This window comes from Amblyomma mixtum, chromosome 2, assembly GCF_055824585.1.
Source record: "Amblyomma mixtum isolate Tamu chromosome 2, ASM5582458v1, whole genome shotgun sequence".
Lineage (NCBI taxonomy): Eukaryota > Metazoa > Arthropoda > Arachnida > Ixodida > Ixodidae > Amblyomma > Amblyomma mixtum.
In genome coordinates, this window is record NC_143013.1 from 50,507,315 (window position 1) to 50,534,225 (window position 26,911).

At 48.5% G+C, this 26,911-nt stretch overlaps 3 protein-coding genes across 5 annotated transcripts in view; 1 reads left to right on the plus strand and 2 right to left on the minus strand.

Annotated features, from left to right (window-relative positions):
- Positions 1–6,315, minus strand: part of LOC149359321 (low density lipoprotein receptor adapter protein 1-B-like) — a 43,472-nt gene extending 37,157 nt beyond the window's left edge. Inside the window, exon 1 of one of the 3 annotated variants that reach the window (XM_089571577.1) lies at positions 5,736–6,313. In XM_089571577.1, the coding sequence (XP_089427703.1) occupies positions 5,736–5,802 (67 nt within the window). In that variant the 5' untranslated portion in view covers positions 5,803–6,313. Of the gene's footprint in view, positions 1–5,735 lie in introns of all 3 variants that reach the window. The other 2 variants (XM_089571578.1, XM_089571579.1) reach the window with 2 other exon arrangements.
- LOC149359322 (3-dehydrosphinganine reductase-like) lies at positions 6,257–21,654 on the plus strand. Its single transcript, XM_089571576.1, has 4 exons — positions 6,257–6,496; positions 13,354–13,864; positions 16,103–16,282; positions 20,006–21,654. The coding sequence occupies exons 2-4, from the start codon at positions 13,391–13,393 to the stop codon at positions 20,384–20,386; spliced, it is 1,035 nt and encodes a 344-aa protein (XP_089427702.1). The 5' UTR covers positions 6,257–6,496; positions 13,354–13,390; the 3' UTR covers positions 20,387–21,654.
- Positions 21,655–23,450: 1,796 nt separating this feature from the next.
- On the minus strand, positions 23,451–26,651 carry LOC149359323 (uncharacterized). The gene has a single exon (XM_089571580.1). It carries the CDS (start codon positions 26,243–26,245, stop codon positions 23,525–23,527), a length of 2,721 nt encoding a protein of 906 aa, XP_089427706.1. The 5' UTR covers positions 26,246–26,651; the 3' UTR covers positions 23,451–23,524.
- Positions 26,652–26,911: the final 260 nt, after the last annotated feature.

Consider the following 26,911-nt stretch of genomic DNA (forward strand, 5'->3'; position numbering starts at 1 on the left):
CGGATCCGGCGCTGCGTTCAGGGCAGATCGCAGCTTTCCGTGTCGTTGTAAAAGCGAATACGGCGACTATTTTTTTTTTACTGACCACCGAAGTAAAGGATACTACAGTTTGCTCATTCCACGTATCGCCTGAAACCAAAAAAGACACAAGCAAAAAATTCTATGCCTAGCACAAGCATACGCCAGCGTCAAAGACGCGATACAGACCATGCGTAAAAGGTGCCAGCACAACATCGGCTCGTATTCTCGGAAAGGAAGGGGTGCGAACAATACTCAAGTCAATTACCACCACCGGACGCCTCCTGGCTCGCCCGGAAGAGCGTCATCCTAAAGAAAAGGCCCAAAGCACTGTGTAAATCCTGTTCTCAGTACCCGGCGTTGCAGGTTGGGGCAAGAAAGTATTTCAAGTGAACGATGAAGGAGCACAAAGTTGGTGTCAAAATTAGCGAAGCGCAGTGGCCAAGCACTGCGAGGCATGTGACCACAAGATAGTGACGCAATCATGGTGCGCTGGAAACCAAGCCAAATACGCGCACAAATACGCTTCACTCCTGGCGCGTTCAGCAGATGCCAGAAAATATTAATCGCTGCCTCGGAAACGTTCGCCCTTCCTAGATTTGCAGTTTAGGTTCAGTGAAGTATACGTGTGTTTGAACTATATGCGTGTTTAAAAGCCAAGCTAGCTGCAACTCGCCCGCTGCCACAACTTGATGAAGAAACCGAGTAAGGTTGCGGTGTTTTTTTGCAAAAACTCGGTTGGCATTCATTTCTCTCATAAATTTGCATCCGAAATCAACGTCGAACGCTTTCATATTAATTGCTTAGCTAGGATTAAACGAGATGCCGCATATGAAGAGCTTCGATGCTTGCTTGCTTTGCTTTATTGTGCTTTGCTCTGCTTGCTTGCTTGCTTGGACACGTCGAACCGAGTATAAAATCACTAGCCGAGCCTTGCTGAGCACGTCTCAGGTGGTCTGGTCGCACCTAAGCTGAAGAGAGCAACACATGCTTAAGCCTCTATAAGGTTTCTTCAGGGGCTAAGTGAGCATGTTTCTACTTTTAAAAGAGGCGCTTCTTCGGAATGGTGACACGCCTCTTATGCGTGAGGAAATCGATGGAACTGTGTCATGGTTCAGCCGCGCCTTTTCGACAGAAATCTCCAGAGATCACACTAGGACAAGCTCTGCCTGTAGCCGCTCTTACGAAAGTGTTTCGAGCAGAGTGAGCTTGCTTTAGTCGGCTTGAATTCTTCGTCACAGCAGCGAGCGGTTGTGCTGCGAGCTTGTGGTATTGCGGAAAACAGTGGAAGACGACCCAGTCGCGGCCGTAGTTGTTCGTGGACACGAACGCAGAGTAGTACCTGTTGAATCTGATTCTCAAGATCGGCTGACACGTTTTGTACGTCGCAACGCACGCAGTACGAGGAACAACGCATGCAGCACGAGAAACAACGCGCGCTGAAAGCGCGCTCGGGTGCGCCGAAGCATCCCCGGCTCCTCAACATGACGTCACGCTGGCCGACATGGACGAGGTTTCCCTCTCCGCTGTTCCCCTCTCCTGCGCTCGCGCGGGGCGCGGGAAATTTGAACATCGCGTTTTTAATTGGTGATTGCGCCGCTGTTTTAGCCAAAATCGAAAAAATAATTTCACAGACGTGATCAGCAATGACACTACTTCAAAACCCTAGAAGGTTAGCTGATTCGAAAACCGCCTCAGTATCCCTTTAATTATTGAGAGGCATGTAGCCCACCGTAAGTGATGTCCATATCCGCTTTTAGAATTTCGAGAACGCGATTATCCTCGGCGCTGTGGAACAACAAATTTCGCCAACATCGCGCCAAAATACATGCGGTTTGAGAAGCTTGCAGGCAAAGCAACCTCTCCAGTGCACGTAACTCCTCGAAATAGCCAAAATTTGTTGGGCCACAGCGCCGAGGATAATCGCGTTCTCGAAATTCTAAAAACGGATATGGACATCACTTACGGTGGGCTACATGCCTCTCAATAATTAAGGAGCCCAAAGGTAATAGTTTAAAAGTTAACTATTAAATATTGGTTAACAATCCTGCTAGTTAGCACGTCTTAGCTGCATTATGATGTACTACACCACTGACAATGTTATGCCAGAAAAAGCGCGCATCTAATTCAAATAGCTTATTTTTAAAAATTGCAGAAAGTCTTAGGTGAAACACCCTGTATATCTGATACTCAATTACTGCATCAGTAAGAGTCTTTTCTCTACCTTCAGAGTTCGGCAATAAATGCACCCTGACTAGCAGCCTCGAATGATTTAGAATGGAATAGGAATCACAACTACCCACAAATTAACGAATCCTCTAGCCTATTTTCTCCCACAACAGCAGCACCATACCAACATACCCTTTCTATTTCCCACCTGGCCTATCACTCTTATCAAAGTTCAAACTCGCTTCCATTATTTGCGGCCCTTCCACAATGGCCAATATAGATAATACAGATAAAAAGAAAGCAGTAAAGAGGTCCCTGCTGTATCTACAAGACTCAACATGCACTCACTGCGGAGTTGTTGACCTGAGATGGCCCGTTTCTAATGCAGAGGTTTGCTCTTAGAGGACTATTGACACCAAATTTTTGCTCGCATCTTTTCTTCTTTCAAATGATGAGTTAGACATCAATATACATGGATCATCGCACAATATTAGTATACGACCGCTAAATAATTAATAAATTTCTTCTTGACGTTTTGGTTTCATCAATCAACTGATCACTGTGACATGTTGTTGACCTTTTGGTCATGTTAGGCATGAAAAAAGCAGCAATATAACTGCCGATGTGTCATTTATTGCCATTCCAGTTCTTGAGCAGGCTGATTTAATGGGGTGTAGTGAATTAAAACTACATATCAGCGTTTATGTTGCAGATTTTTCCGTGCCTCATGTGACAACTGCAAGCCACAGCCATCGTTTGGCTGATGAAACCGAAACAGCATGAGAGAAGAAATTCAATTGTAAATTATTTACCAGTTGCAGGCAAATATCACGTGGTGATCTATGTACTCTAATGACTAATGCATCATTTGAAAGAAGAAAATCTGCAACTAGAATTAGGTGTCTATAGTCCGAGTTTCCATGCAAGCTTGCTGAAGAAAGTTGGCCTCAGGGAATACTCCAATTCTAACTAAACTCTGCCATGACGCACCATAACGAATTGGGACAATAACGAGTGGCATCATTCAATTTACACATGCTTTTGCCACCCATATAGCTTCCTCATAACTGATGCAAATCATTGTCCCAGCTACTTTGGTATCACACTTCGACCAGCGTGGACTTCTTTCAATGTTGTGCTCGTTTAGACTTCAACATCCCCAGTGCTTGTGCAACTTGTCAACTTTATATTAACTATGATGTTTTTTTTCTGCAGCGATTTCAACGGGGATGCAGCAACAATGTATGCAAAAATAAACATGGTCGGCAAACAATGCAACACAAGCATCCAATCTGTTTAACCTCATCGAAGCCCTGCTTCACTGATCTCTTGCAAAATTGTTGGCATCTTCGAATGTCTTTACAGTCCATTTCCCAAAAGTGGTAAAAGGTAGCCAGTGCATGAAGTTACGCTAGTTACTTTTTCAGTACTATAATATTAGAGCAAATAACAGGACGTAGAGAAGAGAAGGGACAGCACGAGCACTTTTTGTTTCAAACACACAAAAAAAACTCACAGACGAAGATATGAAACAGTGCAAGTGAAAGGTCATGGCTAAGCCAGCTATCTCGGTAGGCCATCTCCTCTGCTAACAAGCTGACTGGAAGCGCGCTAATGCAACCTGTGCCCTTTTTGTTGATTGCAAAGGTGCCAACTATTTCGCGCGTGAGCTGCTCCTGACGTTTCGTCCAAGATTTAGCACTCATGAAGGTTTCGCCTGCACTCACACCCTTGGCAATCTCGACAGTGAAGCGCAAGATTGCTTCTGGGCACCGATGACCTCAACGACTTGACGCACTCCCTCCGGTGTAAAAGCTATGCCAGGTGTTCCCAGTGTCAAAATCTCTTGAAGGCGCTCAAAGGCAATTTCATAGACCGCTATGTCACAGATTTATTAATTATACCAGTTACTTTCACTTGTTTGCCCCCAAAGGCAATTGCCATGTCTGAAGTTCTCATGAATGAATGCACAAATTACCAGTATCAAGCAGCGCCACAATTACATGCTGAATAATAGATGCGCTCGTCTTGCCCAGCTGAGCTCAGCTTCCAATGTCCCAGCATTTGAACCACACAGCAGGCTTTCATATGGCACATGACCAATGCCATATACATACATACATACATACATATATACATATACACACAAACCCATTGCCAACCAGTTCGCTGGCTGTGTTGCTGCCAACTTCTCCGCCTCGCGACATTCGCATCATGGCCTTTTTCGGCCTTCTCTTTCTTTTCGATAACGCTCACGGCGCATTGCGCAGCCGTCCTTCGCAGCCAGCTGAGAGCGGGCCTAACCTCTCGCACGCGTACCGACCGCGTCCTAGAAGCATGCGGCGTCCACCACACGCACTCTCTCGCGCGCGTGCCGGTACATCGAAGAACCCGCTTGCTGCGACTGTGCAACTTCCGTGCTGGCTGCGGCGGCCGTTGCGTCACAACTGTATACACCACAGCCAGTTCCCTCCCCGCCGAGCCGAAGTTTAGCTTCGTTTCTTCTTCGTACGTCTCTCGCTAACGGTGACCTCGCCTCCCTGCTCGCGCCGAGCTGCGGCGCCTCTCCCACAGAGCGGCGACGTCGCGACAATGCCGTGATGCGAGAGCAACACAGCGGATACAAACAGGCCCTTCAAAAGCCCCGGCGTGGCGCCTGCCACAAACGTCCCATTATATTCTTCGCAGACACGACAAGCTGGCAGTGCGCACGCGGGTCGCCGCCGACCCGGCCGCGCGCGCACACGCGCCCAGCCCGCGTTTTATTGTATTTTCTACGACGTCGTCTTTCGTTCTTCGAGCGCGCACACACACAAAAGGCTAAATGGATAACAGTCGTGCAGCAGACAGCACGAGAGACGTTATGCGGCACAACGATGACTCGCAACGCTACCCGCGCGTGCCGGTACAGGTGCAACCACCGGTGTATATTAAATGACGCAACTTGCAAGTGTATGTTGCGTTCGTCACGCCCAGTGAAGGAATGCAAGGTGCACTGAATGCAGCCGCGCCCCGATAGAGTGCTATTCTGGATCGCGTAAGCGTTCAGAGACAATGGAGCGCGTCATTTGCATGATCGTATGACACGCGAAGCGCTTCCAAAGTGCGAGGGGATTAGTCACGCTACAAGAGCCCTAGATGCGTCGCGCGCGGTCGCTGCACCTGCCTGCGGTCTCCCGGAAACGCAGAGCTACCGATACGTGTTCTACGTCGGTTTTCTTTTTTTACTCTCACGAAAAAAACAACTGCTCGTAGATCGTCCCCGCTCAGCGTGCACGAAGTGGGCTCCCCGGCACAAATAATAGAACCGGGGACCCGCCCATTCAATCGAGTTAAAAGCGGTCGCGCTGGCTCGAGCAAAAGGAAACACACTGTGCCACCGGCACAGCGCGTGCGCTGTTTTTCTTCCCCAGAAAAGACGCCGGTTTCTCTTTCTGGTTCGTGCACAGGAAAGGAAGCGCGCGTAGGAAGCACGCGCTTCTCGAGACGGATCCGTCAACAAACACACAACCCGTCCGCCACGACGTCGAGCCTTGCTCTCAACTCACTTTTGTGCCGGAGACGACCCAGCAGGCCCATGGGCGAAGACCAGACGGATTTCCAGATCGATGTCATGTCGTCGCTGCCGTAGAAGCGCAGCTGCAAGGCGATACCGAGTTACCGTAATATGCGTGCTAAACAAACGTCAACGAAGACCAACGACGGTGCTTGGCCGCGAGCCAGACCAGTTTGTTTTCGCTCGGGGTAGTACGGCACTGGTACGGGTTTCGCCGTCGTTGCGGTCAATTCCTGTCCGTAGGCGCCTCGTAACCAGACTCGCCGCCGGGAAAAAACAGCCGTTCGCGGAAATTTTGCGGCGCGGCGCTCGCTTGACACCGTCCCCTTCCAACCTGCGGCTACTGCTACTGCGAGCTAACTTTGCGCCAGTCATGTAACGAGAGGAGAAGTGGAAAGCTAAAAGAAGCAAAAAATGCGCGTTTCCCTTTTCTGCTATTTTCACGTCGCATCGGCGCGCCTCAGTTTCGCAGAGAGAAAGAAAGCGGTTCCGAGGTTCATTCAAGAAAATGCTCAGGCGCTCACTAAACAAGTAATAAATTTGAAGTTCAACCGGGCGACAAGTGTAACGGATTCGCTCGAGTGCTACACCTTGTCCTTGGAACACAAAAATGACCTTTGGGTTACTTGACAGCTACGTGAGCTGAGCGGCGTCACATCGGCGCTATCTCCATCGCCATCAGTTGTGGCGAGAGCAGCTGAGAGGTGGAAACAGTGCGCGAACTGTGGAACCCCGGTACTTTGGTGGGAACTCGTGAGTTTTTTTTCGTTGTACACCTGCCGCTGCTCTCTGACGCCTCCTCCTGGGGCGCTAAAAAGTGTATGGTGTGTTCGTGCCGAGCATTTGTTTGGAAACCTTTTGTCGTAGGCGCTCGCGTGCGTTTCGGGGGGTGGCGTGATTTTGGAGGGCCGATGTGGCACTTGCACCGCGCGCCAAAGCGCAACGTGCGGTTCTGTTTCCATAATATTTGTGTATTTTCGCCCTATAGACAATGGTTAGGAGAAATGAGCATGTCAGCCACAAGAGGGTCTTTTTGATTCGCTTTGAGTGGTCGCGTACCCGTTATCTGGGCACTGAGTTTGCAAAGGGTGGAGCAGCTACTGGTATATTGGGCTGCTGAAAGTAGTTCGAGGTTTATTTTCTGATATGCAGTGAACTGTCTTTCCTTTAATTCGTCCCCGAAGGAAGTTACACTTGACCCGAAGTGCGCTCAGCCCTTTGCACTGAGGTCACATCTTCCTGAAAGGCGTGTCTGTGTATGCGCCGGCGGAGGGTAACAGTGCGCAGTGCTGGAGCCGTGCGGCATGCATTCAGAGTTTGGACTTTTTGCACTTACCACCAATATTTTAGTCGTTGTGCAGAGAACGAGACAATCAATGATTGCCTATGACAGTGTGATCAACTTTTGACTGAAAACTCTCACCTTTTAGCAATCGTGCAAGCTTCCAAGTTTTTTTGTGGTAAAGAGACGTCCTTCGAGAAAATATGGCTCGCGCGGTAGTGTGCACTAGGATGGGCCATATACTGGCAGATGTGACAACTGTTCATATTATTGTGTATCGGGTCTGATGGAGACAAACGAAAAACTAGCCAGGCAGTCTTTTATTGTTCCTTTTATTTTTCTCTCTCTTTGCATTTATTGTGCACCCTGGGAGCACTGTATGCTATTGCACTATGTCCTCTTTGCTAGGGTAGATAGCTTTTGGAAGGACACATTAATAGTTCGTACAAAAAGGCCAGTACCTAACACAAAAACTCTGGCGGGGGGCTGAAAGGAACTAAAAATAAATTGTCGCAGCCCGTGCTACCAGGTATAATGAGCTTAGTACCAAACACAGTTCTAGCGTGAACAGTGGCTAAAGTCTGGCTCCATCAAAGGGGGGTCTCTATAGTGATTCGAGCACAGATAGAGAGAGAAATGAAGAGGAAGATAGAGAATATGGCTGGTGCCCTTTTTTACACATCAAACAAAGAAACCATTTTTAAATATTTTTTGCTCAATTTATGACACAACCCGAAACAAGCGGTGCTCACGCTCTACCAGTGTGCTCGACGGTATCCGATGTAAAACAGCTTAGAGTGAAACGAAGCGTGGGCACTACTAACATATAAGAAATGCTCTGACCGCCACTGACAAGAAGACTAGATAATGGTTACCTGCTTCGGGTTCATGTAGTCTCTGCATTCTAGCGTGGGGGGTCTCAGATCCCTTGTCAATGCTGGTGGGAGGTCTGAGACCTCCCGAGACCCCCTTGACTTTAAGCTCTGAGTGTGGATGACATCATAATTCTGCAGGACATTTGGAGAGCTTGGGTACCATATCTGGTCATTTTGGCCCTACTTTGGCACCTCTGTGGCATTGGTATATACAAGGGCGTCCGCAGAATTTTTTGCAGGGGGGGGGGGCCCATTGGTTGTTGGCGCCGGAGGGGGGGGGGGGGGGGGGGGGGGGGCATGTTCGTAGCAAAAAGGCACTATTTGCGGTATGAATTTATTTATTTATATATAAATAAAAAATAAGTGAAATACACACATGAAATAAAAATTACAAACAGCAAATTAAAGTGTGGCTAGGAGAGATACATTGCAGTTTATCAACGAAGAAACAATTAAAATTAATAAAAAATCCAAAAATATACTGTCACTTCGTGGAGAAGAGTGCTCAGTATTGCTGCATACGGGTTCTCGACTCACCCGGATTGATGACCAGCACACAGCACAATATGGTCACAAACACGCAACTACAGTCACTCAGTCAGTCTTCCTTGAACAGCAACTGTAGACTCCACGGATTTTTCTGGGCAAATTGCGTGATTACACGGGTGATAAATTCATTTCTGTGCTTCATTACACGCTCTCGGTGCACACTCGTCACACACATTGATTGGAAAAACGGTTGAACGCGTACGTTGAAAACAAAAGATGTCCATACATACAACGAAAACTTATTTACAAGATAAATGCACGCTCGCAGCTTCATGCACCTCGCTCCATCTTGCTCGCGCATCCGCACAGTCGAGCAACCGCACGCACACTGCTCGCCGCTCGTAGTTTTCTCGTCCACTGTCTTGGTTGTTCTCAGATTCGTTGACAAACGGCCACTAAAAACACCGAAGCACAAATACAGAGGCGCGCACACGTGCAAGGGCTTACTTCCGTGCGACTTCCAAGGGGAAGGGACACTCGCCACTCCGGTAGGAAAATTTGTTTTGTGTGTTTTTATGGGGTTCAGAGCCCCAAAACGACTCAGGTTATGAGGAAAGGAGTAGTACAGAGCTCCGGATAATGTCGACCACCTGGGTCTCTTTACCGGGCACTGACCTCGCACAGTACACGGGCGCTGTTGTCATTTGAGGCCCAGCCAGAGGTGACAGGCGAGCCAGGCAGGCGCCATCGGGCTGCGTTGACCAAAGGCGCTGGTTTTCGGAGAAGACGCAAGGGACGCTGGTGTGGGGGCGCCTCTGGAGACTGCGTCGCCGTGAACAAAAGATGCTAATCTCCTTTGCCGAAGATTCTGATAGCGGCGCTTCTACCGCACTGCGCTCTCCCGTGGATCGGAGGCACAGCGAGCGGCGGCGGCGCCAACTGATCGCCCGCTTGCCCATGAGCAGCCCGACAAAGCGGGGGTGGACACGGCTGATTTGTCTTTCCGTCCTGAAGAATTGATCGGTGGCCGGCATAACGAAGGCGAAAACAAGATGCACTGTGCACTGTCTGCCTCCGTGTCGCTATCTGTCTAGAGATCAAAGAAACAGGCACCCATTTCAAGACGGCTTGAAACACATGCTCGCCGGTGCCGCTGTATGTCTGCAACAGGTCGGCCTTCAACAGAGCTAACGATGGCGTGGTTTGAAAACGGCATAAAGACGCGTGCCCGGACGCGGCATTTCGCAGATGTGACCCAAAGCGTGGAAGCGGGGCTGCTTTTACCCTTTTGGCTGAGTCCACCACGGCCCCTGGCGTGCGGCCATCACTCACGGTTCGAGGGAGTGATTTTCCAGGGGGGTGCAGCCGCCCCCCCTTGCCCCCCCCTCCGGACGCCCATGGGTATATAGAGAGGTGCTAAAAATGAATGGCATAGTGTAATTTCCCCACCTTTTCATTGCATACATCTCCGCTGTAGGTCTGGTATTGCTTTTTGAGGTGCATAGCTATCAGTTGTCAGTACTTTTTAACTTTTCATCCTTGCAGTTACTTTGCTCACAGCCCTTTCCAACTGCGCTTCTAACGCTTGCAGGAAAATTGGAACGAAGCACGGAATATGATTGGTTATCAGAAAATGAAAGGCACAGTAACTGTCTGGCTTCTCGGCGGATACCTCAACCACGCCATGAGGGAAGAGAGGAAGGCGGGAGTGAAAGAAAGAGAAAAAGGGGTGGCATATTGGAGGGCTTCGAAATAATTTTGACCACCTGGGGATGTTTATCCTGCACCGACATCGCACAGCACACCTCCATCAAAACGTGGCCGCTGCGGCCGGGTTCAAACCCGGACACTAGGGCTCAGTAGCCGAACGCGCTAACCACTGAGACGAAATATGAATTAACGAGTGGAATGCATTCTGGCAGCTTGTTTAAATGCTAATGATTCTATAACTGCCATTGTGAAGCATCATGTCATAAGCCAAAAGATGTGATGTGACAAGAGGGTAACATAATGCAGACTCTGAATTTACTCATTAATGAAGCAATACGCACTGCATTCAGTGCAGTTAGGTGAATGATTGTATTCAGTGACAGCTTTTCTTGGCAATGAAGAGACTGTAAACCATGTTTTATTTTGACACAGAAAACTCAAACGAAGAAAGAAGCACTTCACAGTTGTTCATGATAAACACGTTCCTTTCCACCCCAAGTTGCTCTTAGGCGAGAGTGCAAAAGTAGACTTATCATGAGCGCTTACATTCCTAAACGAAGGAAACGTCATCAGCAAATCATAATTCCTTTTAAGAACTAGTCTGCCTGCACAACAGTGAGATCTTACCAACCCTGTGTTTGGCACATGATAGCCTCAGCTGCTCATGCACCATAAAACTCAACTTACAACAGCGATATCATTCTGTTTGCTTACAGACTATTGAAAACAGGAGAACCAACGAGAGCTATTAGTGCAGAAAAATTTCCTAGTGTATTTGGGTGCATATGTCAGCTCTGTCATGTGCATTTAAAGTTCATAAAATCCGAGAAAGTTAGCTTAAATGAGTTGTAAAGTAAAAAGTAAGAAAGGAAAAGCTTTAAATGCTGCAGCTTTGCTTGACTAGCTAGGGTATGAAGGCCTGCAAAGTTCTAAAGTTAATTGACCGAGTCTGTATGATTATAACAGTTATAAAGAAAATGTAGAGCCTTCCTTTGGATTATTTTGAGTGTGCAGATATCTGTCAGGTGTGTGAACCAGAGCATATATTTGCATATTCTAAGGTCAGCCGTACAAGTGTAACATAAAGGTGTTTCATTTCGAGAGTCAAGTCTTCCATGGCTCCTTTAAGGACTAACAGCTTCTGCATCGCTGTCCTGGTTACTTATTTATACATGCACTGTCTAGGTCAAGTTGGAGGAATTGATGACTCTTAAATGATATTCAGTAATACTGCAGATTATGGCTATCGAGGAGGGTGTTCGCTGGGAGACTCGTCTCCTACCTGTCTCACCGAGTGACACAACATTTGATGTCCCTATGCCAGTCAGAACTTGAAAGTCAACCAGCAAGAACTTAGGGCCCTCTTAACTGCATTCTTAAAGAAGAAAATGCAATAGCATTTAGGTTACTGTGGATGTCTACAACGAGCGTCTATTGTTTTTCTTGCAATTCTCCCACCAAAATTCTGGTTGGAACCGGTTCCATTGCCCTTATATGCTATTCATGAATCATCACCTTCTAGAATGTTAGAGTTCCTTCAATTAGATAATCGTGTGGGATTGTGCTGTTCTGACCCACTAATCCACCTTAATCCGTTTTCTGATGTGGGCATACTTCTAAAAATTTGGGGGTCCTTAGGAGTTTTTGGGGGTGGGCAGACTTCCAAATTTCGGCAGTCACATTTTAAACTTTGGCAGTGCCCCATGATAGGTCACGTGGTGTTGATGACATCCCAGCCTTCTCGTTCACGTTCATAGATCGCATGGAGTTTTTTTGCCACTATTGGCACAGTAGTGCACCGGTTAAGCGATGTGCCACTGCCCCGCAGGTAGCTGTATCAAACACTTATAATGTATCATATCATATTTATCATATTTATAACGAGCCCCTCATTCCCCTTCTATTGTTTGCTTAATTGCTTAGCGAGGGCCTCGGTTCTGGCAGCCTTGACGCCATAGGAAGCATAAGAGGGTTCTCACGCAGCTTCCACCCTCTTCGTCCGATGACGTTCTACGTCACACCTGCGGTAACTCAGGACGTTCCACGTCCGCCGCTTATGAACGTGGGTGGCGCTGATGAACACTCTCAAGGTTAGATTACATGTGAACATAAATACCCCCGAAAGCAGAAGATTTGACAGCCGTCGCCGTAGCTCAGAGGTAGAGCACCGGACGCGTAATTCGGAGGTCGTGGGTTCGGATCCCACCGGCGGCATGTGGTTGTTTTTTCTTCTGCTTTTCTAATCAATTCGCATTAAGCGATAACATATTCAGTAATATTCTAAATTGATCAACACCACAAATTAAATAAATAAATTTTTAAAAAAATCCCCTGTGCCCCTTGGTTTCTGTGGCTGTTGGCTTCTATCACAGTCACCGGTGCAGCTTGTGAAAGACAAGTTGCTCTTCCCGAGCTCCCGTAAGGCTCATGTGCAGCACCGCAGTGAGCAGGTGGCAGCTGCGTTGAATTTGGCGACGGGGGCAGTTTGCTCACAATCCGATGGGCAGGTTGTCACTTTCCATGGTGGGGAGGTTGCGATGACGTCACAAGGTCACGTGACCTCTCTCGACCAATCAGGGACTTTCGTGGAGAATTTCATATTTCGTGGTGCTCTCTGATGGATCAGTTGGGGTCATGTTAACCTGGTGACATCATCAGGGAATTGGCCAATCAGAAAATTTCGTTGCAGAGAAGCAGGAAATTTTTTGCTCAATGACAGCCTGTATGCTATTGCATTAAAATAGTATTTAAGGTTTGTCAGTTTATGCAGTTTTAAGAACAGACAAAAAAAAAGGTTCTCACCTCCGAGCGTGCATTACTTTAAAAGGGGCGCCCTAAATTGTGTGTTTTTGCTGACGTAAGCTATGGTGAAGGGATATGTACAGAGTCGATCACACTTGTCTAGAGCGCTAGAGTGGGGTGCTGGGGAGCAAATGAAGTGAAACCTTATCGCAGCTCCTTTACTGGGGGTAAGGCGCTGGTGCCTGTGTGGTGCACATGTCTATTAGGCTTCTCCCCAGCACAAGTATTATCAGTGAAAGTCAATGCCTACTTCAGAATTTCACTTTATTTCCACCGGACGGCATCGCTCGAGCGCTCTAGACAAGTGTAATCGACTCTGTACAATGCATTCTGTGCTGTGTTGCATGTTGTAGCTGTGTCATGCATCCTCTATCCTTCCTAGCTGGCAGTACAGAGGCCACATATCGTTTAGATAAGGCCTAATCACCTGCTTGTTTCCTTTTGTCACGCAGCTTCTCATAAAATCATTGCTTGGTTGAAGGCGACACAATGTCTTCATCATCAGCGTCACCTACACCGTGGCATTACTATGTGCCGATCCTGCTGGCTTCTCCTGTGGCGCTGCTCATGGTATCACGGCTGTGGCGCCGGTACCAGGCCCGACGAGCATGCCTGCGGCACCGCCATTTTCTCATCACGGGCGGCTCGAGTGGCATCGGTCGCGCACTGGCTCGTGCAGTGGTACGCCGGGGCGCAAATGTGACGCTGGTGGCCCGCAATCTGGACCGACTCGAGGAAGTCAAGATAGAGCTGCTGGAAGAAGCGAGCTCACCCGAGCAGGCCATCCACACGCTGTCGGCGGACCTGACGGAGGGAGAGGTGGGAGAGGCGGCGCTGGTTCGGGGCGTCGTGGAGGCGGAGCAGGTGTGCGGCCCTGTCGACTACCTGGTGAACTGCGCAGGGGCGGCGGTCAGCCAGCGCTTTGACGAGACGCTGCTGTCCGATTTCCGACACATGATGGAGGCAAGTCTGTGTTCTTGGGCTTTAGTTTTGCTGACCTCTGTTTCAGCTTTCTTCCTGAGAGGGTAGCCCGCACCTGGGGCTCTGAACCTTGCTTTTCCTCGCGGACCTACTTAACTCGTAATAGGGCCTGCATAAAGCTGGTGTGATTTCTGTACAGTCAGGCCGGAATGAAACGCGAACAGAGCATGTCAAGAAAACAAAATATTTTACCTGCCTACTTTCAGCTGAAGTGTACAACTAGCCTGATTCATGTGTCTGGGTAAAGGGCCTACTGAAATGCATAATCGAAAATAGGTTGTAAAGGAATATCTCGCTGCAAAGCAGAAATGTATGACATATGCGTGCTCGCGTTTCATTCCGGCCTGACTGTACATGGTTCACAACTCGACCGTTAAACTCCACTATCCGACCTATGATCCCAAGTGCACTTCATCGCTCCTTCAACTCCCGGCATCAGTGAACGGACCTCTCTCAAAGGAGACATCATTGCTGTCTGTTTGCACACAGTCTATCCCTTTCCTTATTGTGTCTTCCCTCAGCTTGGCCACTTTTCCCACACGTTGGCTGCCCAACAGTTTGACATTTGCTGTGCGGGCAGCAGATATTGTCCCTTTCTTTATAAGCGCATGCAGACTGCAAGGCAGGGCACTCTAGCATTACTGTGAGAGCAGAGTCATACACATCATCTTCTGTGGTTGATCATGTACTGCATTTTAAGTTTGCTCATTTTTTGCAGTTGTACAGCAGGTTCCTAGTATTGTTCTATATTTTCTCTTCATGTTCTTGCACCAGCCCTCTCGATTGCTCCAACTGTTTCTTCTTTGTTTACTTAAAGTTTCAAACTAGAGTGCTTTAAAGGGACACTGAGGAGAATTTGAAGTTGGCTTGTATCGGCAGAATACCAGCTCCTGATTACAAAAACGCCACTCATACTGACAACAAAGCTCTTGTAACGTAGATAGAAAAGAGCAAGAACCAAAATACAGGTATCGCCGCCACAGGCCAAACTCGCAAGTACAAGCGTGGTGACGTCATAGGACAAAGCAGTGTTGCTAGAACCAATGGTTCTAGCAACTCTAGGACCCGAGAAATCACAAATCACTGAGGTGCAGCCAATGCATGCGCAAATCTCTTTGACGTTGCCAGATGGCGCCACGTGCCCGGCAGCTACGCGCGCGCCTGCAGCATCGGGACCAATCAGCACCTGCTCCCCGGCAGTAGACGGGCTCCCGGTATTCCGCTAGCGGTAACAAGGTACACGGCCATGGTACACGGTATGCTAAAGGTGTTTATTTGCGAGAACCTCGTTGACGACTTCGAGAACGAGATCCATCGAAAACGCCAGTGCAAACGTAAGCGAAGCGACTGTAGCGACGGCCGCAATAGCCGATAGATGCCTTCAACGTGCGGCCGGCGGTAGCTTTCTTTTCGGCTGCTGCTAGGCCGCACTGCTGGCCGCCAGAAATCACGGAGTCCTGTTACGTCATGTGCACGTCATGTTTCACGTCACTTAGTCCTGTGTCGTCATAGGAGAATGCCAAGTTTGAATCAGAGCGGCGGGAAAAACTTTTTCAAATTCAAATTTCTTAGAAATAAATGCATGTTTCGCTGCCGGCCAAGTGGCAACAAAGCCATGACACGCCGAACTATCGGATTTTGCTATAAAAAAAATATTTATAGTGCTCTCCTCACTGTCCCTTTAAAGAAAATTTCAGTGGCTTTGTCATTTTAATTTAGTTTTCTTGGTGAATGGAGTACTTGTACAAGGCTCTGTAAGAGCTGCATCAGGCCATCCTTGTCTCCCTCACAGCCAGGTGAGCATACATCGCAGACAACAAGCGCCACTTGCTTATGTAGGGCATGTGCTGTAAGAGTGACTTAATGCTGGCAGGCACCACAAAGCGCATGCAACTTAATGCAGCTTGTCTTTTGGCAGGGTGCTTAGCTGTTGCTTGTTTATCTTGTATTTGTGAGCAATGTTTGGGAGACTGTACTGCTATCTCTGAAGGCTATGGTTTTGCACAGTTGAGGATTATAAAAACAAGAGTTGCACATAAAAGTATTGGTCAAGAGAGAAGAAGCACACAGCACAGACCGACAGCTGGTTTACTGCGCCAATGCCTCCTTCTTTCAACATGTGCCAGCTAGCCCCTCAGCAGACTCTTCTAGACAGTTGAGGAATCGGTGTAATGCTGTGTCCCATGCCACTGTGACGGCATTGCAATGTGCATCTCGCAGCTCAACTACCTGAGTGCTGTGCACGCTACCCGTGCAGTGCTGCCTGGCATGAAGCAGCGTGGATCAGGCAGCGTGACGTTTGTGTCGTCCATTGCTGGCCTCATGGGGATTTACGGCTACACGGCCTACTGTCCGTCCAAGTTTGCCCTCGTTGGACTGGCCCAGTCGCTTCGCATGGAGGTGAGTGCTAGTTCACGGTGTTCGGGGGGGGAATCCTCTGCTGTGGAGCGGGGCCTCTGGTGTGACGGAACAGCTAGGGTTGACTTCCGCTTGGACACAGTCACTCGTGTGGCTATAAATAAATGAGGACCTCTCAATCTCTCTAGCCCCTAGGAGCACAAATTGCTTGTGAATGGTGTTGAGCCACTCTGCATGCCTTGGCTTCCATCCTTTAGTGCCTGACATGCATGCAGAAAGACGTGTTCGGAGGCATGACCCCCAAAAACATGTCCAAACTCAATTAGTAATGCCTGTCTGTACAGTGAAACAGTCTGTTAACAAGTGCAGTATGATTAGTCCCAAAATAAAGGGGGTGAAAGGAATGGTGGCGTTTGAGGCATGTGTGGGTTTATATGGTCAGGTTACCTGGAAAGCATTCCAAACATATCTGCCAGCCTTCCAGTGTCAGAATTTGGGATAATGAAGACGGGGGACGACATCAAGTGCGTGTGTATACAGGGATTGTGCTTGCCATACAAGTCATTGCTCATTTCAGAAATTTTCAGCAGTCAGTATTCTGAAGGAACTCTCAGAAATGGGCTCCCTTCACCAAAAGGTGTTTTGGACTGTCAGGCTATGCCCCAGCGGCCTGTGGTGGTCATTTTTCTTGCTTTGTATTACACGTGGTAGGAATGGCAATGAGGTCAAGATTGTCTGGTCACCGAGGCAGCTCACAGAGAACCATTTATGAGTGCCGCACAGCTTGCGACGGTTCTTCCATACTATCATGGATGATGCACGCAATGACGCGGGCAGTCCGTGCTCTGTGTTCTAACATGCACGACAGAACCACGCACCTTTTCATTCCCAAAATGAATGGGGCTCAGAAATGGCTGCCTGGCTAGCAAAGCGCATGCACGTAAACTTGGCAGTTTCAACAGTGCTTGTCTTCAGCAGCACCGATGGTGTTCTGGGCCACACAATGTCGCTTTCCTTTTTATCTGTGCTCGGATACAACTCAAGAACGAAGCCAGCATTTGCCCCTCAGAGGAGACCTTCCAGCCAATGACGTCAGCTGATTGTCATGACATCGTGGTTAAGTTGTTTACCATGGCTAATTCCCTTGCACTTGCCAGCCTACTGCTATGAAACGCTACCAGGTGCTAGGGGATCAGCCACAGCGTCATTAGAACCAGTCGGTGTCATCGGCCGAAGGGCCTCCTTTGAACGGGATTTGCCACTTTGTTCTTGAGTTGTATCTGACTGTAGTGTGAGTTCTGTGCGCATTTGTCAGGGACTCTGAAGATTTCGAGGTAGCCCATACCCTCAGGGTTTGACCCTTTCCGCCTGCCTTTCTCTTTCCAGCAGTACCTACCAATGGTCGCAAGGAAAATAGTGAACAGCCATAACAGCTGAATTAAAACACACCAGACCGACAGAGAATTCGACAAAGTGGTCCCTGCATCGCGGGATAAGCGGGAGAAACAAGCTCTTTATTTCGATAAACTGAACTTTTGGATTTCACTCCTGTCGGAAACATGTAGGAAAAAATTTGGCAGGAACGTGCATTAGTCCCATAGAAAAGCTAGCAGTTCGTCGTAATGGTATGAATAACTAAAGAAAAAAATCTGCCAGTGGCTGCTGTAGCTTGGATCTCTCTGGCTTTGGCCATGTAAACACATTTCTTAAGGAAATCCTTCCAAATAAAGCCAGGGACAATTTTCAGGAGAAATAAAGTCGTATTCGTACAGTCGGAAGGTTTGGGAGAGTTGTCAGATGTGCTCTAAGAAACACAAGGGGACCATGGAACTTGTTAAACAATCTCTGCTACAAACTGAAGCTTTCTCAAATCTTAGGAGGCGAAAATAGAAAAGTCAGCCCTCCCTCCTTGCCGCTAAAAAATGAAATGACGATTACCTGCCTGGTAGTGAAGATTTGCTTTGAATGCTGCTGCCACGCATGTGTATGTAGTGATCTGCATTTGTTTTGGGGAGAGTGCTTTTTGGTACGAGAAATGTGTTGACACAAGCTTGAGCCTCTCATCGTGCAACGTCCCGAAAACGTTCATCCCGTTTTTGCTGCACATTTTTGGCTGTGGCCTCCTGCATATGGGCTTCGTTCAGAGCACAACACTCCGTCTCGGCTGCGTCCACAGCCTTCCGGCAACACGACTGATGTGCCACATCGCCACTTGCGGCTTATCATAACTGCGGCAGCTGCTACTGCAGAGACGCGTGGAATGCTGTGCCATGCAGTCATCCCTCGCCTCACACTTTGTCTTCTTATCCACTGAAAACCAGTGCGACTCACATGATCACCCGTGACCACCCCATGATCATGGGTTGGTCAGGTGGCCTACTAGTAGTAGTAGTAGTAGTAGTAGTAGTAGTAGTAGTAGTAGTAGTAGTAGTAGTAGTCGTGACCATCTGGTCGCACCGATGGGTGCTACTTCTTGAAGGCTGGGAAACTTGGCTATAATAGCTAGTGCTGTAGAAAGAAATAAGAAGAACAGCATTTGGCAACAATAGGCCATAACTAGCACGGAGTGTTGAGTTTGTGTGGTTGTAATTGAGGATAAATGCGTTCTCCCTGTCTAACCACGGCTGACACAGTTCAAAACTGCTGACCCTGCCACGTGATCGAGTGCTGCCGAGCGCACGCCGGCCACAGCGGGCCTTGCTCTGAGGTGGTACAAAGAAACAACACTCTGGCTGACACAAACAAGGCATTTATTGCTGCAACAACTATTAATAACGCCAGCTAGCAACAAAATACGCTAAGGAATCGAGGTCGTCCAACTCGCCAGCAAGGTTACGAGCGAATGTTCGCTCATGCCAGGGCATGGTTGAAGCTCAGAGGGCAGACAGGACGAGTTCAAGGAACAAATGTTCCTCCCACGAAGCCTCACCCCGCTGGCAGAGAGCGGAGCGTCAGGCCGGAATGCCCGCGCGCTTAGAGTTCCTGAACCATAAAGAGAGAGCTATCCCTTGCGCACACGTACAGCAATCGCACCGTCTGTGGCACTCGTGTTGCTGCAACACCAGCGCCCTCCCTTGTTAGTTACAGTAACTAGAAACTAAGAGGACCCATCGCGGGGAAGAAAACCGAAGGGGACAAGACCCCACAAGTTGCATGACTAGCCAATCACAGGAGTAAACAAAATTGCCATTTTGCCCCGCCGCGGGGCTCAGTGGGTACGGCACTCGGCTGCTGGCCCGAAAGACGCGGGTTCGGTCCCGGCCGCGGCGGCTGAATTTCTTGAAGGCGAAATTCTAGAGGCCCGTGTGCTGTGCGATGTCAGTGCACGTTAAAGAACCCCAGGTGGTTGAAATTTCCGGAGCCCTCCACTACGGCGTCTCTCATAGCCTCAGTCGCTTTGGGATGTTAAACCCCAATAAACCAATAAACCAACCAAAAATTGCCATTTTAATGTTTGAACATGTTAAGCAAACCAGAGGCATAAAAACTCATGCACTTATAATTTTATCATGATTACCTTTTCGTTTATGTAACCAGAAAAGCACTACTTTCTTGTCTTGGAAGAACTCAGTGTGGTCATGAATGTGGGCGGAACTTCACCGTTTATCTGACTATAGTTTGCTGGTTAAGTGCTTTGCGGGAGCCAGGCCATGAAATAATAATATAACCAACCAGCATGCGAGCCATAGCTGGATACATGTTGTATTCTCTGTGTGGAGCAGCCTGTGCAAACATCATCTAACAGCCAGCAATCTTTTCGCGCAGGTAAAGCACCGTGGAGTGCACGTGATGGTGGCTTTCCCTCCCGACACCGACACGCCGGGCTTCGCCGAAGAGGAGCGAACCAAGCCGACCGAGACCAAGCTCATTTCTTCAGAAGGTGGTCTGTGGTCGGCCGACGCCGTGGCCAGCGCCCTGCTCCAAGACCTGCTGGAAGGCAACGTCACCTCGACCTTGGGGATGGACAGCTATGTCATCAGCACGTTGTGCGCGGGAATGATGCCACCGAGCTCACTGCTCGAGCTGATGACGCAGGCTGCGACCATGGGCGTGCTGCGCATTGTGGGATGCCTTTACCTGACACACTTCTATAGGCTTGTGGCCCGCTGTGCAGCAAAGCGCGAAGGTGGGAAGAAGGGAAGCTAACTCTCAACAGCAGAAGGACGTATGGCTGCTGGAAGGCTATCAACGTCCGAGGTGATGACATAGATTAAGTGCACAGCACTTGCATGCGGGTGTGTAAAGTGGACAATTGTGAGGCAGTCTTTTTTTTTTTTTTTCTGGTGCCTGGAGCTATGCGTATATCAGGTATGGTGAGCTATTGCTGCCCCTTGTTCAAGGAAGTGGGGCCAAGGTATACTAATGTATATAGTAATTTGAGTTTTCATCTGAAATGTTACTATACAGGGATGATGTGGGCCATGGATGATGTTGCAATAATGCTATTTTAGCAGTTCTCCTTGGTGTTTGTCACAAATACGCTAGCTTGTAGTGTGTACACTTTTCACTTTGTTGCAAGTTGCGTGTTTAGTGGGCAAGTGTTTCTACTCGGACATGAAAAGATTGCGCAAACTGTCAGCTATGCCATGCCTGTAGAACATTTGTGGAGGAACGAGAGGTGAGTTCAAGCTTCAAAATGACTTTTGTGAAGCTTGCGAAATGTCATGCGTGTTCGAGAAATGTGCTTGCCACCTCACAATGGCTGCAGCGCATTTAATTCTGAGTGATTGGTGCAAACCATTTGGGACATGGTTGACAAGCACTTGCATACGCACAAATATTGTGTAACAGTAATGCTTTGCATGTGTGGAGATTACGCGATAATTTCATCCTGACAATGCGAAAGTGACCGAACGATCAACAGGCTGTACACTTGATCAACACTTACGTTCTCGTTACTTGTGCCAGGTTTCCCACGTGTGTGTTTTCGTTCTCTAATTTCCTTACCTTTAGGTTACTCAGGTTTCTGATAGCATTATATAAGGCACAGTTAAGCATCCGTGCATTGTTGGTGGGATGCATACATTGTGTGAACAATTTGTGTCACTGGCTCACTGGCCAGACAGCATGTGTCTCATCAGCGTGGGTGGTTTTTATATGTCCTGTTGAACTATTCTTGTCGTGACAGGGTGCTGTGCAGTGCTGTGCCTTGGTCATGCTATCTTTGTTACTTAATGTGTGGGTGTGTATGCATAACTAAAGCAGACGATGCATGTGTTTGGAGAACATGTGCAATGAAATCTCTTACCGCACACGACAGCTAGTCACAGTGCCTCTCACAATGTCTGACCACTGTGCCAGGTCTTCCTTGGGTACAACCCTCTGTCCACCTGTGTCTTCATATTGATCCAAGAAAGTGAACTGGCGTGACATCTCAATGCAGCGTCGGTCAATAAACTGCTCGTAAAACAGTGGTTGTTTCAGTGCCTTGACCTGTGTGCACAAGCGTGCATGCTTCATGCTCAAGATGTTTTGTCACCTCGGGTCTTGAACTGCAAAAAAACTTCAATTATGGTCATGCGACATCCCTCAGCAATTTATTTTAAAGTGTGCCAGGTTGCTTTTCTCTGTGCAAGAGGCAACGAACTGCTTAAAAGCTTTTTATTGCAGGCAAGTGCTGGGGACTTCAGCGTTTAGATGTGGCATAACCCTTTCGGACACTCATTATGTACTGCGATCGAGAGAAATGTGAAAATTTGTGCGTACATTTCCAACCCTGTTATGCAAAAATAACTAATGGCTAAAGCACTTAAGAATTCACACTTATGCGCTTGCCGGATTTCAGCCGTATTCTTCAAGAAAACACATTTGTGCTGAATTAATTTCCTTTTTCGTCCTAAGCAGCTTCTGCAATGAAAAATTTGCTACGGTATCCTTTAGTGAGACATTCCACCCCCGCTCGAGAGAAGAAAAAAAAAGTTGCAGTACAAGGTAGCACTTCCAAGGCCTACCATAGAAATTTGCGACGTCAGTCTTTATTTCTTGTTTCTAACAAGTGATTCTTTTTTCTAGCCACGAAATGGATCTACCTTTTTGTACAGCAGGGACTTCGAATGTCTCTGGCATCATTGACTGTGAAAACGGCTGTAAATGCTTCAAAAATGTTTCAAAAGTCGCTTGCACAATTGTTGATGCCGAGCCACGAAGGGATAAATGGGGTCCTTTGTTTTTTTACGCAATTCATGCACTTTGAATAGACTTGTTAACGTCTAGGTTACACCAGATTTCTGCTTGAAAATGCTCTCAAGAGAACTCATTTTTTGCCAAGCGTAAGACACCACATGAAAATTAGCACAAATCTTACACTTATTGCAGAAGGGTTGCTGTTATCCTAACAACAAATGGCACAGTTAACTTGCGATCTTAAACCCCCTTTTAACAATTGTCATTCAAGAGTCATCTTATTTTATAGATAGGTTAGAAAAGCAGGTTTTGTAGCGTCCTGGTCGTCCAAAATTCGTCCTGGTCCGGGGTTCAAACCCAGGACCACCGCTTAGCCGTCCCGGTTAGCTCAATTGGTAGAGCGACTGCTCCGGTGAAGCGGTGGTCCCGGGTTCGAACCTCGGACCAGGACGAATTTTTCTTTAACTGCGAAGTTTCTGAGAAAGCTGTATAGCTTTCCTTTGTAGCCGTATGGCTGCGCTCGGGTGGATGTCAATGAGTAATTACTCCCTTATTACAAATTACTCCACCTTGGGGGATTCTCCTAAACATTTGACCATTCCTTGTACAAAGATTTTAACACAAGTTCAAGAACCCCAGTGCTTAAAATCGTTCCAAAGCCCTCCACTACAGTGAGCATCACCACTATAAATGCCCATGAACATGATTAGCCCTCACCCATTCACTGTAAAACAAAAGATGTGAGGCTCTTATTGTAGCTAGAGCTACACTACACCAGCTCTTCGAGCCTTCAGCGTGGCACCCCATGAGCTCCCTAGCCTTGAGCTCTTCGAGCCCGTGGTGAGAGTAGCTGCTGCTGCCGGTGAAACCGAGCTGCAACAGCTGTGCGCATGCACTGTGTGGAGTGGGTGGGGGGGGGGGGGGGGGGGGTCGCAGCTGTATAAGTAGGCGCCTCGGCGGAGCTCTAGCGTCACTCCAGGTTTAACCAGAGCTAAACCACACCCCTTTTTTTTACAGCAAAAAACCCAACAGCAGCTACAGGTAGCATTATAAAATGCACCAATAGCAGAAAAACAAGAAAGCCTCATTCACACAGCAGAACATGTATTGGTATTGCAACTAGCCGGTCCTGTACTGAATCTTGAAACATCGACCTGGGAGCTAGTTCTTAGCCTTGCTGTCGGACACACTGCGGTGAGCCTTTACCATCACACTGGCCACTGTGGGGTCAAGTTGAGGGAAGTCAGGGGGCACCTTTGTAGCGAGCGACGAGCGGCCACATTGGAGAAGAAAATCTCGAGTGTAGCACTTGCGCTTTGACTGCGTGCCGCACGATGATGAATCAGGTGCAGGTAGTTCTTGATCGTCTTGATCCAAGCTGCTTGGAAACTCTTGCGAGTTGCCGGTTGCCTTGTATCCCTCAGTCTGGAAAGCTGCATTAGCATGATCCGACATCTTGAAGCCACTTGGGAACTTCTGTGAGCTGCCGGTTGTCTGGTATCCCTTAGTCTGGAAAGCTGCATTAGCATGATCCGACATCTTGAAGCCGGTCTGCACCGGCAAGCTCTTCGTGGCGTTGGGCCGTGAAGCATGATTCAGAGCATGGGTGGCTGCCATTGTACCAACGACTGAAGAAGGCACTTGACTGCCTTGACCCAAGCCGCTTGGGAACTTCTGTGAGCTGCCAGTTGTCTGGTATCCTTTAGTCTGGAAAGCTGCATTAGCATGATCCGACATCTTGAAGCTGGTCTGCACCGGCAAGCTGTTCGTGGCGTTGGGCCGTGAAGCATGATTAAGTGCATGGGTGGCTGTCACCGTATCGACAGCCGAAGTAGGTGCCCAACTGTCTTGATCCAAGCTGCTTGGTAATTCTTGTGAACTTCCAATTGTCTTGCACTCCTTAGTCGAGAAAGGTTCACTAACAAGATCCAGTGTCTTGTAGCTGGTCTGCACTGGCAAACTCTTTGAGTCATCAGACCATGTAGCACGTTTCTGTGTACGCAAGGCTAAAGAAGGTACTTCATTGTCAACCAGGCTTGAAACTCCTTCCGAGGTCCCAGGTGTCCTGTATGCCTTAGTCCCTGTTGATGGGCCATTATGCAATGTCTCAAAGCTAGCCTGCACCCGCAAGCTCTCCATGGTGTCAGGGCATGCAGCATGCTTCAATTCATGGGTGGCTGTCAGTGTATGAACAGCTGAAGAAGGTACTTGCACGTCATCTAAGAAGCTTGAAAGTTCTTGTGAGCTCCCAGTTGCCTTGTAGCCTTTAATCTTGGCTGGTGCACTATTGTCATGCAATGTCTCTAAGCCAGACCGTACCAGCAAGCTCTTGATGTTAGGCCATGAATCATGCTTCAGTGCATTGGAGGCTACCTTCTTGGCATCCTGCTTACAGGGCAGCATTGTTTCGAAGCGTTGCATGGTTGCAGTGCAGTCGAGAGATGACATATTTGGCTCAGCAGTCCAGCTAGAACCTTGGGTCTGAAGTGGGCGAAGCTCGTCTGCTCCTTGTAGAATGTTCTTGTCGGCTGAGACACTCGTCAACATTGCATGAGGATCACCATAACCTCCTACAGCAGTTTTGTTCTCTTCCTTGCACAGAACTTCAGTGGCTGGAGTCATAGATGATTGTCCACCAGGAGGAGGGTGCGCATCATCCATTTGTGGCTCACCATTTCCAAAAGTTATTCTCAGTTTGTTCGCCACACTTCCATGCAAGCCAGTATGCTTTGGAATAGCAACCTTCTGTGCAGATGTTTCTGTATGCCGTCCAGGTGCATTGCTAGCAGCTAACAGCTTGAAACGCTCCACAGCTTCGAGAAGATTTTTGCAGGCAGGAGAAGGGACGTTCGTTGCCACTTCGTCATTGCAGGCAGATGTAGGGACGTTTGCTGCTACTTCGTCGCCAGAACTTTTCAAGTGGCCGTAGAAGTGGTTCTTCACTGCCAGAGCTGCAGTCCCAACAAGAACAGCATTCGCTCCAGTGATGTGAATAGCATCTCTACCAACAGTAACAGTGCAGGTATATTCTGAATTATTAGCATCATCCCCGCTGCCGTTTGGCATAAGTAGAAGCTTGCGGAAATCACGACTGCGGCCCAAGGCATCAGTGGTCTCGTTCAACATTTCCTGTGCAAGAGGTACAATGCGTTGGCTGATCACATCAGCTGGTGTTTTCACTGCTGTTCCGACTTTTTCAGCATGGCCTGAATTCTGCACCGACCATTTCCGGAAATTCGGCTTTCCGTTCCCGGGGTCACAGCTTGGTACAGCCATTTCATCCTTAGGAAGTCTCTGACCCAAGTCATTGGCGGACTCATAACTCATCGATGGCTCTCGAGGCTGCGGCGGCGCATGCGGTGGTGGAACTGCTGGCGCGATGGCTCTCCGCTGCCGAGGTCTGGACAGCTGGCGGGCAGCTACGTTCCTTGACTCGCTGCTCTCCGTTCCTCCAAACTTCTGGCCGAAGTCTTCTGCGGCGTCTTCGTCAAACTTCCATCCCATAGCCCGCAGTTCGATCACCTCGAGGATCTTCAATCGCGTGACGCTGCTAAGCCCATCGTCGCTGCATGCGTCGCGCAGGAGTACGTAGAACTTGTCCAGCTCCTCTTTTAAGGTCTCTTCCATACTGGCGCCCTTTTCCTTCAAAAAGTTACAGAAGTCTTCGATCTGGGTCGAAATGCTGGCACCATGATCACCGACGGGGGCGCGTAACTCTGCAAGCATTGTTCGCTGCCTGTCCGACACCATTGTTGCGTCAGCTGGACTCGCAAGGGGTGACGGCAGAGCGTCTGAACCGAGGCATGCATGTAAAGGACGTGGACGCTCGAGCTTACGTATGCCTTGCGTGCGCTTTGCAGCCGTCTCGGGGCAGAGTGGCATCTTCGAATACCGGGGCGAACGGGCTCGGAACACCGTGGCACAATCTGCACGAGCGCGGCATGTACTGCTGCACGAAATAGCACGAACGCGCAGAAGACGCGAGCTCGAAGCACGCGTTATTCGCCTTCTGCCACCAGGGAAGCAGCGCAATGAGCGAGCGATCTTCAGAATTTCGGAGGATGGCGATCGGCGTCCGTAGTCCGCAACCCCATTGGCTAATGCTGCTGCGCTGCTGCTTTTACGAAGAGTTGTCACTGGCTTCGTCGGTCACTTGTGTCCAGTACACGACCGTGACTCGCAGTCATGAAAAAAATATTTTATGTCTTTTTACCTTGCCTCTCTCGCGCTCTGATCTAGCTATATGCACCGATGTTGCTGCGCCGATTATTCGATGCGAACGCACAAGACGCGCAGAAATGACTGACAGAAAACAAGAGGGCGTTAAACAGTTTGCGCGAAATCGGTATGATACATTTTTAATGCGTCATTTTAAACATGAAACAAGCATGTAAACTTATTATTTGCCCGCAAGAGCACCGATAAAAACAAGCTTGCGCACGTGGCGCTGTTTTCAACCTTTTACGAGGGCCAACGCTTTTGTGCTAAAAGAGGGCCATTGCGCTCGCCAAGGATATAAAAGAATATGGGTACAAGGATCACATTCGA

Coding starts and splice junctions, on each gene's coding strand:
- LOC149359322 (XM_089571576.1), top strand. CDS start 13,391: ATGTCTTCATCATCAGCGTCACCTACACCGTGGCATTACTATGTGCCG. Junction 13,865..16,102: donor ATTTCCGACACATGATGGAG/GCAAGTCTGTGT, acceptor TGCATCTCGCAG/CTCAACTACCTGAGTGCTGT. Junction 16,283..20,005: donor CCCAGTCGCTTCGCATGGAG/GTGAGTGCTAGT, acceptor CTTTTCGCGCAG/GTAAAGCACCGTGGAGTGCA.
- LOC149359323 (XM_089571580.1), bottom strand. CDS start 26,245: ATGCCACTCTGCCCCGAGACGGCTGCAAAGCGCACGCAAGGCATACGT.